The sequence below is a fragment of the Periplaneta americana genome, chromosome 11 (genome assembly GCF_040183065.1).
Source record: "Periplaneta americana isolate PAMFEO1 chromosome 11, P.americana_PAMFEO1_priV1, whole genome shotgun sequence".
In the NCBI taxonomy this organism is placed as follows: Eukaryota; Metazoa; Arthropoda; class Insecta; order Blattodea; family Blattidae; genus Periplaneta; species Periplaneta americana.
In genome coordinates this window covers 165,084,928-165,102,920 of record NC_091127.1, presented here as the reverse complement: position 1 = coordinate 165,102,920, position 17,993 = coordinate 165,084,928, and the positions used below count along the sequence as shown (strand labels likewise).

Below are 17,993 nucleotides of genomic sequence, written 5' to 3'. Positions count from 1 at the left end.
GCCCCATGAGACTGTTGAAGGCACTGGTGTGACATTATCGAGCATATCGCTGACTGACTTAAGCTATGTCCGCTCGATTAGCTCTAGGTGTAAATATAGAGCCGGTTTCTTTACTACGTTCAGCGTGGGCTGCAATGATCTGCGCTGACGTACATCGCTGTAGATTGACTTGGCTTCAAATTGACAGCAATGATCGTCGTTCATTTAAAAAACAAATGAATGACAATAATACAATATGGCTGCAGAACATCGTGTATGTAGTAATTTCTCAAAAATACATAATGAAACTTTAATAAATCATCTTGCCCTGTACGAAAACAGCCTATGAGTTCCAAAAAATACAGAGATACCGATAAAAAGGAAATGTTGTGGAAGGAAGTCGGTGAAAATGTAGGCAAGATTCGTAAAGTATCTGTATTTTAACAGACGCTAATTGTATGTATTATATTCTAATTCATTAGAGAAACAACAATTAAAACTTTACCTCTTTCTATGTATTATATTCTAATTCATTAGAGAAACAACAATTAAAACTTTACCTCTTTCTATGTATTATATATTCTAATTCATTAGAGAAACAACAATGAAAACTTTACCTCTTTCTATGTATTATATACTAATTCATTAGAGAAACAACAATTAAAACTTTACCTCTTTCTATGTACTATATACTAATTCATTAGAGAAACTACAATTAAAATTTTACCTCTTTCTATGTACTATATACTAATTCATTAGAGAAATAACAATTAAAACTTTACCTCTTTCTATGTATTATATTCTAATTCATTAGAGAAACAACAATTAATACTTTACCTCTTTCTATGTACAATATTCTAATTCATTAGAGAAACAACAATTAAAACTTTACCTCTTTCTATGTATTATATTCTAATTCATTAGAGAAATAACAATTAAAACTTTACCTCTTTCTATGTATTATATTCTAATTCATTAGAGAAACAACAATTGAAACTTTACCTCTTTCAATGTATTATATTCTAATTCATTAGAGAAACAACAATTAAAACTTTACCTCTTTCAATGTATTATATTCTAATTCATTAGAGAAACAACAATTAAAACTTTACCTCTTTCTATGTACAATATTCTAATTCATTAGAGAAACAACAATTAAAACTTTACCTCTTTCTAAGTATTATATATTCTAATTCATTAAAGAAACAACAATTAAAACTTTACCTCTTTCTATGTACTATATTCTAATTCATTAGAGAAACAATAATTAAAACTTTACCTCTTTCTATGTACAATATTCTAATTCATTAGAGAAACAACAATTAAAACTTTACCTCTTTCTAAGTATTATATATTCTAATTCATTACAGAAACAACAATTAAAACTTTACCTCTTTCAATGTATTATATTCTAATTCATTAGAGAAACAACAATTAAAACTTTACCTCTTTCAATGTATTATATTCTAATTCATTAGAGAAACAACAATTAAAACTTTACCTCTTTCTATGTACAATATTCTAATTCATTAGAGAAACAACAATTAAAACTTTACCTCTTTCTAAGTATTATATATTCTAATTCATTAAAGAAACAACAATTAAAACTTTACCTCTTTCTATGTATTATATTCTAATTCATTAGAGAAACAACAATTAAAACTTTACTTCTTTCTATGTACTATATTCTAATTCATTAGAGAAACAACAATTAAAACTTTACCTCTTTCAATGTATTATATTCTAATTCATTAGAGAAACAACAATTAAAACTTTACCTCTTTCTATGTACAATATTATAATTCATTAGAGAAACAACAATTAAATCTTTACCTCTTTCTAAGTATTATATATTCTAATTCATTAAAGAAACAACAATTAAAACTTTACCTCTTTCTATTTATTATATTCTAATTCATTAGAGAAACAACAATTAAAACTTTACTTCTTTCTATGTATTATATTCTAATTCATTAGAGCAACAACAATTAAAACTTTACCTCTTTCTATGTATTATATTCTAATTCATTAGAGAAACAACAATTAAAACTTTACCTCTTTCTATGTACAATATTCTAATTCATTAGAGAAACAACAATTAAAACTTTACCTCTTTCTATGTATTATATTCTAATTCATTAAAGAAACAACAATTAAAACTTTACCTCTTTCTATGTACAATATTCTAATTCATTAGAGAAACAACAATTAAAACTTTACCTCTTTCTATGTACAATATTCTAATTCATTAGAGAAACAACAATTGAAACTTTACCTCTTTCTATGTATTATATTCTAATTCATTAGAGAAACACAAACTAAAACATTACCTCTTTTTTTAAGACAGTGTTTATAAAAAAAAACTGAATTTAGTGTTTTAATTGGTTATTTTACGACGCTTTATCAACTGCTATAGTTACCTAGCGTATGAATGAGATGAAGGTGATAATGCCAGCGAAACGAGTCCAGAGTCCAGCGCCGAAAGTTACATATAACGCACTGCGCTTCAGAAGTTTGCGTATGACAGCCAATAGCTGACAAGGAATTTAATGACAATCACTCTCGATAAAAAAAAGGTACTTTGAATCAAGCTCTAGAGTCTGTAGAATTCTTTTAAACGTCACGTCTTCAGACAGCAGCCTTCACTTGTCAGGACGTCACAGTGACAAACACCCACGCTCAAAGCGCGAATCGAATTCCAGACCTTATTTTCAGAGCACTGATAAATAAACCTACGCCTCACTCGTTTCAAACAACGAGGATAACATATGTGTGTATGAATCTGTGTACGAGCGTATCCCGAGAGTTAGCGTAACTTCGTGCCAAATTTGTAGGAGAGATAAAGAGTGTTATAAGGAGTAATTTGAGATAAGGAACTCAGTCCATAACAGCTAATTTACAAGTTATGTTATAATAACTTTGTATCAAATTTGTAAGAGAGATAATGAGTGCTATAAGGAGTAATTTGAGATAAGGAACTCAGTCTAGCAAAGGCTAATTTACAAGTTATGTTACAGTAACTTTGTACCAAATTTGTAGGAGAGATGCAGAGTGTTACAAGGAGTAATTTGAGATAATGAACTCAGTCCAGTAACAGCTAATTTACAAGTTATGTTATAGTAACTTTGTATCAAATTTGTAGGAGAGATAATGAGTGTTATAAGGAGTAATTTGAGATAAGGAACTCAGTCCATAACAGCTAATTTACAAGTTATGTTATAATAACTTTGTATCAAATTTGTAGGAGAGATAATGAGTGTTATAAGGAGTAATTTGAGATAAGGAACTCAGTCTAGCAACAGCTAATTTACAAGTTATGTTACAGTAACTTTGTACCAAATTTGTAGGAGAGATGCAGAGTGTTACAAGGAGTAATTTGAGATAAGGAACTCAGTCCAGTAACAGCTAATTTACAAGTTATGTTACAGTAACTTTGTACCAAATTTGTAGGAGATATGAAGAGTGTTATGAGAAGTAAATAGAGACAAGGACCTCAGTCCAGTAACAGCTAATTTACAAGTTATGTTATAGTAACTTTGTATCAAATTAGTAGGAGATATGAAGAGTGTTGTGAGAAGTAACTAGAGACAAGGACCTCAGTCCAGTAACAGCTAATTTACAAGTTATGTTACAGTAATTTTGTACTAAATTTGAAGGAGAAATAAAGACTGTTTTAAGAAGTAATTTGAGATAAGGACCTCAGTCCAGTAACAGCTAACTTAGAAGTTCTGTTACAGTATCTTTGTACTAAATTTGAAGGAGAGATAAAGAGTGTTATAAGTAATTTGAGATAAGGACCTCAGTCCAGTAACAGCTAACTTACAAGTTATGTTACAGTAACTTTGTACTAAATTTGAAGAAGAGATAAAGAGTGTTATAAGAAGTAATTTGAGATAAGGACCTCAGTACAGTAACAGCTAACTTACAAGTTATGTTACAGTATCTTTGTACTTAATTTGAAGGAGAGATAAAGAGTGTTTTAAGAAGTAATTAGAGACAAGAACCTCAGTCCAGTAAGAGCTAAATTACAAGTTATATTACAGTAACTTTGTACTAAATTTGAAGAAGAGATAAAGACTGTTTTAATAATAAAAATAAAGGTGCGCCTGATAAGGCATTTCTGATCTTGTTTAGGTCAGTTCTTAGCGTATTCATTTAGAGTCTTATTGTTATAAAGACTGTTTTAAGAAGTAATTAGAGACAAGGACCTCAGTCCAGTGACAGCTAATTTGCAAGTTATGTTACAGTAACTTTGTACTAAATTTGAAGGAGAGATAAAGAGTGTTTTAAGAAGTAATTAGAGACAAGGACCTCAGTCCAGTAACAGCTAATTTGCAAGTTATGTTACAGTAACTTTATGTCAAATTTGAAGGAGAAATAAAGACTGTTTTAAGAAGTAATTAGAGGCAAGGACCTCAGTCCAGTAACAGCTAATTTACAAGTTATGTTACAGTAACTTTATGTCAAATTTGAAGGAGAAATAAAGACTGTTTTAAGAAGTAATTAGAGGCAAGGACCTCAGTCCAGTAACAGCTAATTTACAAGTTATGTTACAGTAACTTTGTATTAAATTTGAAGGAGAGATATAGATTGTCTTAAGAAGTAATTAGAGGCAAGGACCTCAATCCAATAACAGCTAATTTGCAAGTTATGTTACAGTAACTTTGTATTAAATTTGAAGGAGAGAAAAAAAGAGTGTTTTAAGAAGTAATTAGAGGCAAGGACCTCAGTCCAGTAACAGCTAATTTACAAGTTATGTTACAGTAACTTTGTATTAAATTTGAAGGAGAAATAAAGACTGTTTTAAGAAGTAATTAGAGGCAAGGACCTCAGTCCAGTAACAGCTAATTTACAAGTTATGTTACAGTAACTTTATGTCAAATTTGAAGGAGAAATAAAGACTGTTTTAAGAAGTAATTAGAGGCAAGGACCTCAGTCCAGTAACAGCTAATTTACAAGTTATGTTACAGTAACTTTGTATTAAATTTGAAGGAGAGATATAGATTGTCTTAAGAAGTAATTAGAGGCAAGGACCTCAATCCAATAACAGCTAATTTGCAAGTTATGTTACAGTAACTTTGTATTAAATTTGAAGGAGAGAAAAAAAGAGTGTTTTAAGAAGTAATTAGAGGCAAGGACCTCAGTCCAGTAACAGCTAATTTACAAGTTATGTTACAGTAACTTTGTATTAAATTTGAAGGAGAGATATAGAGGGTCTTAAGAAGTAATTAGAGGCAAGGACCTCAATCCTATAACAGCTAATTTGCAAGTTATGTTACAGTAACTTTGTATTAAATTTGAAGGAGAGAAAAAAAGAGTGTTTTAAGAAGTAATTAGAGGCAAGGACCTCAGTCCAGTAACAGCTAATTTACAAGTTATGTTACAGTAACTTTGTATTAAATTTGAAGGAGAGATATAGAGTGTCTTAAGAAGTAATTAGAGGCAAGGACCTCAATCCAATAACAGCTAATTTGCAAGTTATGTTACAGTAACTTTGTATTAAATTTGAAGGAGAGAAAAAAAGAGTGTTTTAAGAAGTAATTAGAGGCAAGGACCTCAGTCCAGTAACAGCTAATTTGCAAGTTATGTTACAGTAACTTTGTATTAAATTTGAAGGAGAGAAAAAAAGAGTGTCTTAAGAAGTAATTAGAGGCAAGGACCTCAGTCCAGTAACAGCTAATTTTCAAGTTATGTTACAGTAACTTTATGTCAAATTTGAAGGAGAGCTGAAGGCTGTTATAAGGAATTGGTGACTAGTGTAGGTGTACCTAGAGTTAATATGGGTGACTAATTGACTATTGCTGACCAAAACTATAATTTGCAAAGCCTATTATAAAAATTGAAAATATATTACAAAATAATTAAACATACAGAAAAGAGATGCGCAATGCAATGCTGGTAAACGCCGAGCGTTCCCTGACGTGACGCCCTTGACCGATGTATGGGGTACCAGGACAAAACGGCGATGTATCGAAGTAACGTTTGCAGACTTTTCCAAACGAACTTCGGTTTCAGGAAATTAGGTAAAATCTTCTTCCGTCCCCTTTCAAGACCAATCAGCACATGTATGTAAGGGTTTATTGTAGTTTTTGGACATTTTTCATTTTTAGTAGCGGTATTTTTATTTTAATGCACAAAATACTAAAAAGAAGCTTTTCACGATTAAACATATAAGTTTTATAGGAGTTCATGGTTCAGTTAGGAATTTAGTTCCTATAGGATTTTAATAGAAATATCCTGTGTTCATGAAACGTAGAGATATATGAATAATACACTTCTAGGACGCAGCAAACAAAATAGGTACGAAACTAGAAATTTCTCCCCCAGTCATAATATATTGTAACGGCCACGTGAGATTCGATCTCACGACCAGTAGAAGAAGAGCAAGGTCGGCCGTAGTTCGGCGCGGAAGTTGCGCGCGCATCTGCTTCCTTGGGCATGTGCTGTGGCGTAGAGAAGAAAGGAGAGGAGAGGAGAGAGAGCGACCGCGGCAGAGAGGGGAGAAATCCAGAGAATTCGAGAGTGCCATCTATGGATATCCGTGGAAATTTCTAGCATCGTACATTCTCGTAGCTATGGTTTAGTAATAAATTACGACACGCGAGTGAACTTAAGCAGTGTTGTGGTAGTCGTTGGACAGCAAGCCAGCTTCGAGACCGGAGTTAGACTTGAGTTGTGTCCGTAACTGTGGAGCCGGAAGTCCTGAGCTTGAGTGCAGTGGACCGCAGCTGAGGTTCGAGATACTGTGAACTCGAGTGACTGAGCTAGAAGAATTAGCCAAGGCAAACGAACTGTGAACTGAGAATTGACAGTTCTGATTTGTAAATAGTGCTCTGTGAACATTAGTTAAGATTAACAGTTCATTGTTGTTCTCAATAAGCCAAGTAAATTTTCATTGCGTTACTGTGTGGAGTGGAAATCCGATTGTTGACGGAAGTAGAATTAAATTGTAGAAAGGGACTATTATTGGTGTGAGAATAAAATTACATTATTGTATTGTATTAAAAGTTACAATATATAACATGAAAAAGATTACTTACTTACTGGCGTTTAAGGAACCTGGAGGTTCATTGCCGCCCTCACATAAGCCCGCCATTGGTCCCTATCCTGAGCAAGATTAATCCATTATCTATCATCATATCCCACCTCCCTCAAATCCATTTTAATATTATCCTCCCATCTACGTCTCGGCCTTCCCAAACCTCTTTTCCCCTCCTGCCTCCCAACTAACACTCTATATGTATTTCTGGATTCGCCCATACGTGCTACATGCCCTGCCCATCTCAAACGTCTGGATTTAATGTTCTTAATTATGTCAGGTGAAGAATACAATGCGTGCAGTTCTGTGTTGTGTAACTTTCTCCATTCTCCTGTAACTTCATCCCTCTTAGCCCCAAATATTTTTCTAAGCACCCTTAACCTATGTTCCTCTCTGAAAGTGAGAGTCTAAGTATCACAACCATACAGAACAACCGGTAATATAACTGTTTTATAAATTCTAACTTTCAGATTTTTTGACAGGAGACTGGATGGAAAAAGATTACATAAATATTTTATTTTAATAATGAAATGTCAAATTTCGTGTTCATAATTAATAATTTTGCAAACTTTATTTTAGTAGGAAATCACTTCAATCTAGAACATGCTTCATTCAACGTTAATGAAACAAATAATTACCAGATTCATAAGAAGGCTTCTATAGCTTTTTAAGAGCTTCCACATATAAAACTCAACGGAGTTACCAATTTTTTTTATACAATCGCCACTTCGCTCTGATTAAAACGCGAATGCTGATGAAAATTCCACTGCTGTATCTGCCCCTAGTCATCGAAGCTTCATCCAATTATAATAAAAAGCTCCACTGAGTTGTACTCCGGCGGAAAGCAGCATGACTGCTACCTACTCTCGTCTTGCTTATATTAAAAATGACATTAATCAATACCTGCGTATAATTTTAATTATATATGACACAATATTCCAATAAAACACACCATATCACTTCCTCCGCTGTACTACAGAAAGTTTCACTGAAGTCATGAGCAACACATTGCTATAATTTCAGTTTCAAAAATGTAACAAAAACAATTATATGATCATAATCTACAGACTTTACACCATGTATTGACATATTGTGACATCATTAACTTCTATCATGTGGCCACAGGCAATGTTTGCAAAATGATCGACAACGATGGTTCGCTTCGACAGCGTGCCGTCATTAAATTCCTTGTTAAAGAAGAAAAATCTGCTGCTGAAATTCACCTCAGACTTCAGCGTGCATACGGAGATGTGTGCATGGGCGCCAGCAGTGTTAGGAGATAGGTGAAACATTTCGAAGATGGAAACACGAGCATCCAAGATGAGCCTCGTGGCGGTCGCCCTCCAACTGTCTCCATGGAACGCAACAAGGAAAGAGTTGATGAATTCTGGGATGCATTTTGGTTAAATTTCTCGAACCTGGACAGACCATAAATGCTGTCCGCTATATTCAGACAGTTTCGAAGCTCCGTCGTGCATTGCGTAAGAAACGCCCTGGAAAGAAGATCATCCTGCAACACGATAACGCGTGGCCTCACACTGATCGTGTCACCGTGGAGAAAATCAGAACATTTGGGTGGGAAACTCTTCCGTAACTCCCTACAGTCCCGACTTGGCACCCTCTGACTACCATCTTTTCGGTTCTGTAAAGGAGCAGCTGCGAGGCCAACGCTACGAAACGCTGGAGGGCATCCGGAAAACAGTGCGTCAGTGTCTTCGCGAAGATGAAACGGACTTCTACAGCAAGGAAATTTTCTAACTTACAGAACGGAGGGGGGAAATGTGTGCAAAGAAATGGAGACTATGTTGAAAAGTGACAAAAAAAAAAGTAGATTAAGATGATGTATCTGGTTTGTCTGAAAAATAAAAAATAAGTTTTATAAACATGGTTGTTCATAACTTTCAGTATGACCCTCGTAAGACGCAGACAATCTTTGAATCCACGTACATCTGCGAACATTTTTTTTCTAAAATGAGACTCATGGAAAATGTTTCGCGTACACGCTAACTGCCTATCATCTCATAAATGCTTCACGTTTACGTAGTAATATAATTCATCCTAATATAGACAGACTAGTCCTGAGCAAACATTACAGCAGAGCCTGAGCGCTTTACAGCGGAAAAGAAAGAGACAGACGAAAGAGGTAGTATATGCCGCTTGGTCGAGCTATATAGCCTACAGGGATGGCCAGCACTGATTTAATGGATAAAGGGAAGAGAACTTATCAAAACTGTATCCATGGTAATTTTTAGATTTGTCTGAGAAGTATAAGTGCATTATAAAAATGTAAGTTTTATGTAAAGATTAATTTTGGTCTTACAGAATATATCTGTTATCATGTAAGTTTTAATTTTAATACTGATTTTTCACAAGTTCGTATTTTTATTCAAAAGGAATATTTTCACAATTTTTTTTTTACAATGTATTGAAAATTTTGAAAATATTCACATGGAAAATGTTTATAAGGAAATGAATTAACAAATGAAGTACTATTACATCATATATACAAAAGATACGTGCCCATGTGTTGTAAAAACGTCAGCTCTATAGCTTCAGCATATTTCGAGAAAATAATTTAATATTCTGATGATAGGAAGTTGCTCACAAATATCACCTTAAAAGCATAATGCGATAAGCGTTTTGTTATGTAATATTAGTTACACTTAAAACAGATACAGTACCTAGGTAACTTTCCTTTATACTATAATATTGTTTTGATTACTTTATTGATTACTTTTATAAGGCTAAGGATACCGTCAATATCAATTCCAACTTATCATGTCATACTCAGTCTCTTTTTTTTGGGATATCAATTTCTTTATGAATTATGTGTTTCATTCATTTAGTATAGTATACTTGTACCACTAGGAATTTATGTGAATATTCCTTCTTAACTTTGTATTATGATTTTTATTATGTTATTAACGTTTATGCTCAACCATGCCGAAATGTACTAATTATACATCTGGTAGCAGTCCTTTAATGCATGTCATTAAAGTACACCTACTCATTAAAGTACAGGTCTTCAGCCAATGATAACTCAACTTACATGTGTTCAGCCAATGACAAGTCAGCTTTGTACCGTTATAAAACCGCAAGTATCGATTATTCTCGGATATGCAATCGAAAGAGAATTAGGAAAAAGTCACGGAGGCTGGAAATCCAATACTGTCGCAGAAGGTTATGTTCTGTTACTATAATAATTAGCGTTAATTGTAAATAATATTCAAATAAATTCAATTTGTCATCTCGTTTTTCAATGTCGAATTCAATAATCAAAGTTATAATATTATAATACTATCAAGTTTAATGGGACTACGTCAAGGTCAATGACATTATTGTTCCTCGGAAAAAATTAATACTTTCTCATCTGCGCACATCTCACAATTCACGATCTAGAACAAGGTCATTTCCGATCTTGTCAGTTACAAATATAATGTATACATCTGAATACCGGTAATTTCAAGTTAGAAGTATGGTCGAGTATAAAAAGTCGTATGAAACTCGCCTATAATGGTAATTGAGAAGCTCGTATGAAAATTATGAAACTCGCTTGCGCTCGTTTCATAAATATCCATACTCCATTCTTAATTACTATCATTATAGGCTCGTTGCATAATGTACTATTAAAACAACTGCAATATTAAAAATTGGTGTTGGTACTTTTGTTTTACAGACAATGATAATATCAAACAGGAATAAGCCAAATAAAAACAACATAAAATTTCACGTTCCGTTTGAAGTTTGTGCACCACTGTTTTCTAACCACTGCTTATTCATACACATAATCCTTCCTTCTTTCATGTCTAGCGCTTGATGCTCGCGCACGATGTCAAGGTCAGAAAAATGCGCTTGCTTTGACATCACTGATCTATATCTTGTACGTGATTATTTATAGGTATAATGAGTGTTAAGCCATAGTGAACATATGAATGCCTATATTACGTATTTGACTTGATTTGAAATGTTTAACGCGATGGCAGGTCGGATTAATTTTGTTCATCCCTAAGCGGATAAGACGCCAAATTCATGTAGTTACCCATTGATGTAAACACAACAGCTACGTCCGAAATGTCGTGAAAGGAGTGAATTCAATCACTTATACCTCCCCTCCCTTATGCCCATGCGTTGTAGAGATTCTGGGATATAAGCGTTGGCCACGGCGTGTAAAAAGTTCCGCGTGTCGTTTTCATACTGCCGTCCATATCAAAAGAATAGACGTATTCACGCGAAAAGAAGAAAATATTGTGACAGCGACGTGAGATTCGAACTCACGACCAGCGTCCCGCAAGAGAGAAGATCGCGCGGAGCACTTTGGGACGGCGCGCGGCGGAGAGAAGAGAGGGGGTGTATTACGTCAACGCGACGAGAGTGCGCGCGCATCTGGTGCTGGTAGAGAGGAGAGGGCTCTGGATTTTTCTGGAGTGCAATCTCTGGAGACGCGTCGAACTTTCGAGGCTACGTCGCTGTGATTATAAAAGAAGAAACGCCAGCGAACTCGGGCAGTTTTCAGTTGATTAGTCAGCCAGTCAGTGAGCAAGCCAGAGCAAGCAAGCCAGTCTTGTGTACCGGAGTTCGACTCGAGTGTGCGTCCGCAACTGTGCCAGCATCCGAAGGCCTGAGTTCGAGTGCAGTGGACTGCAGTTGGAGGGACCTGAGTTCGAGTGCAGTGGACCGCAGTTGGAGGGACCCGAGTTCGAGTACAGTGAACAGTCTCTGAAGGTCTGTGGTTCGAGATACTGTGAACTCGAGTGACTGAGCTAGAAGAACTGTGAACTGAGAACTGATAGTTCTGATTTGTAAATAGTGCTTTGTAAATATTAGTTAAGATTAACAGTTCATTGTTGTTCGTAATAGTCCAAGTAAATTGACATTGCCGTCAGTGGAGTGCTATAACGAATACTGTGTTGAGTAAAAATCTTATTGTTGACGAGAGAATTTAAGGTGAATTGTAGAAAGGAATTATTGTTGGAAGAATAAAATTCCATTGTTGTGAGTTAAATAAATTTACAATATTTACTCCCTCAATACATAATTTCCATGTTTTTTTGCCCATTCTATAGATATTTTTATTTGAAAAAAAAATCGATATTGTAGGTACTCAATTAATCATATTTTATAAGATAGGACCCGAGGACACTTTTAAATACGCCGACTTGTGTACTTCTTACATCAATTCTCCTCCGTTTTCCCCTGACTAGTTCACCGATTCATTGAGACAATGAAACTATGTCCTCTATTAAGCCTAATTTTAACCGTTCTGTCGTACATCAAGATTATACCAACATATCCACTGCGAAATGGTCCAAAGATAAACATAGCATAACTCAGAAGTGAATACATCGCTTGCGAGAAAAGTTTTTTTCCTCCTTCCAATAGTACAATAATTACCAACACTTGTATTTTTCCTGCTGGTGGGGAAAATATGTATGCGTACTGTCAAAGCGAAAAGATGGAAATCCCCGCTTGCCAGACATTAAAGCTAAATTATTAGGCCTATATGAGCAAATGAGAGAACACATGTTTTTCCTTTATAGCAGTCTTGCGATGGCGACTAGTTACTTTAGAGCGAGAGCTCTTTTCTGCCCGCTGCGCGCGCGCGGAGCTCTTTTACCTGTAAACATTGCTAAAGGATGAATAATTTCGAGGGAAAAATTGTTCCGGAGCCGGGTATCGAACCCGGGACCTTTGGTTTAACGTACCAACGCTCTACCACTGAGCTACTCGGGAACTCTAACCGACACCGATCCAATTTTTCCCTCTATATCCACAGACCTCAAAGTGGGCTGACAACCGTCAAGCAACCAACTTTGAGTGCACACTAACTCCGTGTGACTTAAATTGTGGCTTTCTGTTAACGAACAGTGACGTGTATTATGCAAATCAAGATTTCAGGTATAACTCCCTGTAAAGTTGATTTGAATAATTTCGAGGGAAAAATTGTTCCAGAGCCGGGTATCGATACCCGGGACCTTTGGTTTAACGTACCAACGCTCTACCACTGAGCTACTCGGGAACTCTAACCGACACCGATCAAATTTTTCCCTCTATATCCACAGACCTCAAAGTGGGCTGACAACCGTCAAGCAACCAACTTCGAGTACACACTAACTCCGTGTGACTTAAATTGTGGCTTTCTGTTAACGAACAGTGACGTGTATTATGCAAATCAAGATTTCAGGTATAACTCCCTGTAAAGTTGATTTGAATAATTTCGAGGGGAAAATTGGTACGTTAAACCAAAGGTCCCGGGTTCGATACCCGGCTCCGGAACAATTTTTCCCTCGAAATTATTCAAATCAACTTTACAGGGAGTTATACCTGAAATCTTGATTTGCATTGCTAAAGGATGTACAGATCTTAGAACACAGCGCATCATGACGGAACTGAAACGCTAAAAAGCTTTCAAGGAAGAGTGGAAGATACAATATTTATGCTTCGAACATGGTGATGAAGTCCAGTGTTTGTTGTGTAAAAAATATATCATTTGCAAAAAAGCAACATAAAACGGCATTATGAGACGCAACATGAAAAAAATATAGGCATTATTCAGGAGAAGAGAGAAATAAATTGCTTTCGGAATTGACATCGAAGGTAAATTAATTTACATTTGGGTCAGTAGACTGTATCTAGATTCCTTTTATTTCTTTATTTTAAATGTATTGTTTTATTTGTTGCTTGTTCCTGGATATTTACTTTTATTACACTACGTGTTTCTTTAATTTAGAAATAACATTTTATCTTTGATTGCACTTTAACTTATACTATTACTAAGCTCAAAAAGATAATTCACTTTTATTCCAATAACTATTTTCAGGATTTTGAGCAAATATGAACTAAACATTTTGAAAACTTTGATCCAAGGAGCTTTTTTAGTAACGTCAATATAAAAATATACTTAAAAATATAATTTCAAAACTATTAGACCTAATTGCACCAAATTCTGTACAATGATATTATTATAGATCTGTTTATATAGTTTAAATTTCACAAATTTTGGCCGAAAATTGTGGCAGTTTTAAAAATCATACATATCCCCTTAAATTTTTACTTTAATGGGTTATTTTACGACGCTTTTTCAACATCTAGGTTATTTAGCATCTGAATGAAATGAAGGTGATAATGCCGGTGAAATGAGTCCGGGGTCCACCACCGAAAGTTACCCAGCATTTGCTCGTATTGGGTTGAGGGAAAACCCCGGAAAAAAACCTCAACCAGGTAACTTGCCCCGACCGGGATTCGAACCCGGGCCACCTGGTTTCGCGGCCAGACGCGCTGACCGTTACTCCACAGGTGTGGACATCCCCTTAAATGATTGACCCCAAAAATTACGATGGCTCTCAATATCTTACTTTAATCAATTTGTTTTTTTTTTTTTTTTCGTGTTACGTGCATCTCACAAATCACTCTAAGAAAACTCATTACATAATCACGACTGGAGAGCAAGGGCTATATTTTCACAATCACACAATCAATATACTCTATTTCAATCAATATTGCCATTATTATTTTTTCAACAAATACTCAAAAGTACTTAGAGATCACACACGTCGAGCAGGTAGACCCTATTAGTTTCTCCTAACAAATGAAGTGAAGTATTTACATAATAAATAATTGCTTTTAACAAGAAAATGGTTCACATACAATTAACTTTTCCTATTTCTCTTTTTGTTCCTAAAAAACCCTTCCCTTTGCGATTTGTTTACATATGTACATGTATATTAAATAACGGAATAATTAGCCCTATTACATAGCCAGAAATTTAGTAACGCAAGTTATTGTAATAATTGCTGCCTGTACATCCCTGACGTCTACGTTACGACGCTGTGTAGCGGATGCGCTATGCGCTCGTGATCAAGGTCGAGCTCTTCTACAATGATTGGAAGCTAATATCGTCTCATCCCTACTTTATAGTCTACTTTTTCACAGATGTAAACTCTTAATGAGGTTAATTAAAACTCCAGTTATAGCGAAAACTCAACACGAACAACTTTAATCCAACATTCACATTTTTTTAAATATTTTGAAATAATTCATGTAAATAAACTCACCTCATTAGGGTCATCCACTACCATCTCTTCTGTGCTGACAGCCTGTAAACAAGAAGAAAAACAAGTTAGCCGTGCTAAAATACGCGAAATATTAAACCAACACCATTAAATGCTGCATCTTAAGATGGTAATAACTCACAGCGTATCAAGAAAATGTGGCTTTAACTGGCAAAGCCATAAACTTCAATTAAGGACAAGATTTACTCCCGTCAATATGCGTAGCCTACATATCATTAATGCTCACGATTAGATGATAAGAAAACTCGTTCACCGCAAGCGAATAAAACGCGATGGCCTGTAAGCTGTACACTGGGGCAGTGGATTAATTGTCCTTCTTGAACAATTAAGTAATTATCAGTTACAAATCCCCGCATGATTACCGACCTCTTGCAACTAACGGATGTCAAAGTGAAACATTATTCTGCTCTTACCGATTACACAGACAGTGAATCACACACGTTAGAACGATTATAGGATTATCTCCGTACAGAAAAAACAGCATTTCACAGTTTACGTTCGCTTTATCCTTTGTCCACCATTAGAGCGGCCATGTGCAACGGTTGCTTTTCCGGCCTATGGCTCACGCAAGTGCCTTGTCATTGGGTATGAAGAAAGGGGTGGGGAAGAAGCAAAGCAAACACAAGCAAGTGCATCAGTGGTGAACTTCGATTAATACACATTAGAGTTGGGTCGATTCCTGAACGAATCGTTCATTCGAACGACTAATAATAAAGAATCGTAAGAATCGATTCGTGGTCTCAACGAATCGTCGTTCAAAAGAATCGTAACGAATCGTCGTTCAAAAGAATATGAAGGAATCGGCATGGTATCGTAACCCACGATTCTATTCGTTGTTTGATGTAACCTGTCAACGGACATTTCCGAACCGTGTCGAATGCTCCCGAGCGAGAGTGAAATCAAAATATGTACTGCATTTGTTAAGTATGGAAAATAATGAACACAAACCTGAAATTTGCATAGTTAAATAGAGATGTAATGCAAAAAATGTACTTCATAATAAGGTTCAGTTGATAAATTATAATTTAGAGACATTATCTTGGGTAATTTTGTAGACTAATGGAGTTCATACTGAATGGTTCCAGCCAATGGGAAAGAGACAATCTAATGTCTCGCCTCTTATGCCATCTATGAGAGAGATGTAGAACTTTTTGTTCTACGCGTGGTTTGCAAAGGATAGTGTCTTGCGACGATTCAAAAGAATAGTTGGAATCGCAGACTGGGAAGAATCGTGAACTCGTTGACGATTCAAAAGAAAGTTGGAATCGCAGACTGAGAAGAATCGTGAACGAATCGTTAGAATCGATTCGTAATGTGTGATTGAATCGTTGGAATCGACTTCTGAAAAAGAATCGTGTTGCCCAACTCTAATACACATGCATTATTTCCAATGCAACAGGCGAGCGACAGCGCCAAAAGTAGGTCAACTGCTCCCATTCTACACGTATCAAATACTGACGAAAAAATTATTTTCTGTTACTAGTACTTTCAAACTTTCCACTACATGTATACGAGTACAATACAGCGTGACATAATTATACTTACTTATAGCTTTTAAGGGGTTAAGTACAGCTTACACCAGTAAAATTTTTGGAAATATTCAACATTTTTTTCTCCATTACTGTATCTTGTACAATAATGAAAATTAGTATGTGTGAAACACTGTCCTTCTGTTATATGAAAAAAATATTTTTAAGATTAAAAAAAAAATGTTCATACTTTTTTTTTTTTCAAAATTCAAAATGGTGACAGTCTACAGTGCTCATAACCTTGTTAAATATTTATGTTCTCTCTCTTTTATTTCATTGCTGAAACTCATGTTTACAATACCATCTTTCAACTTACTTTCTGGCTTTTAAGGAACCCGCCCTCACATAAGCCCGCCATCGGTCCCTATCCTGAGCAAGATTAATCCAGTCTCTATCATCATATCCTACCTCCCTCAAATCCATTTTAATATTATCTTCCCATCTACGTCTCGGCCTCCCCAAAGGTCTTTTTCCCTCCGGCCTCCCAACTAACACTCTATATGCATTTCTGGATTCGCCCATACGTGCTACATGTCCTGCCCATCTCAAACGTCTGGATTTAATGTTCCTAATTATGTCACGTGAAGAATACAATGCGTGCAGTTCTGTGTTGTGTAACTTTCTCCATTCTCCTGTAACTTCATCCCTCTTAGTCCCAAATATTTTCCTAAGCACCTTATTCTCAAACACCCTTAACCTATGTTCCTCTCTCAAAGTGAGAGTCCAAGTTTCACAACCATAAAGAACAACCGGTAATATAACTGTTTTATAAATTCTAACTTCAAGATTTTTTGACAGCAGACTGCATTCCTTAATAAATAATATCTTTTTTATTTTGTCTTAGAAAAAATAGTGATATTTGACCATTTTTTCAAATGAACCTTTTTTATCAGACAATCTATCAAAGCTAGAGAAGTGATCTCGCATCATATTGTAGATATGACATGCATAAATACACTCAAAAATTTTCATCACAGAATGTTGGAGAGTTTTTGAGTTATGTGAGAAACGCTTCTTCAATGCACAATGAACTGAATTTATATAAAAAAATGTAAATAATTTTTTTAAATCGTAAAAAAAATTTTTTCATATACCAGAAGGATAGTTTTTTACACATACTAATTTTCATTATTGTACAAGATACAATAATGAAGGAAAAAATTGTTGAATATTTTCAAAATGTTACTGCTGTAAGCTGTACCTAACCCCTTAAAGAACCCGGAGGTTCATTGCCGCCCTCACATAAACCCGCCATCGGTTCGTATCCTCAGCAAGATTAATCCAGGGTTTATTTATTTTATAATAAATAATTGTCGCAAAAATGCACAAATTAAAAATTATATTTGTGCAAATTGCAAGGTACTTGTGCAATATTAT

The 17,993-nt window shown here is 35.0% G+C and overlaps 1 protein-coding gene across 8 annotated transcripts in view; it reads right to left on the bottom strand.

Moving 5' to 3' along the window:
* The window catches only part of S6kII (Ribosomal protein S6 kinase II), a 998,109-nt gene that overhangs the window by 498,807 nt on the left and 481,309 nt on the right, over positions 1 to 17,993 (bottom strand). For all 8 annotated transcript variants that reach the window (XM_069840437.1, XM_069840436.1, XM_069840442.1 and 5 more), the window contains one exon: positions 15,070 to 15,111. In XM_069840437.1, coding sequence (XP_069696538.1) covers positions 15,070 to 15,111 — 42 coding nt within the window. The remainder of the gene's footprint in view (positions 1 to 15,069; positions 15,112 to 17,993) is intronic.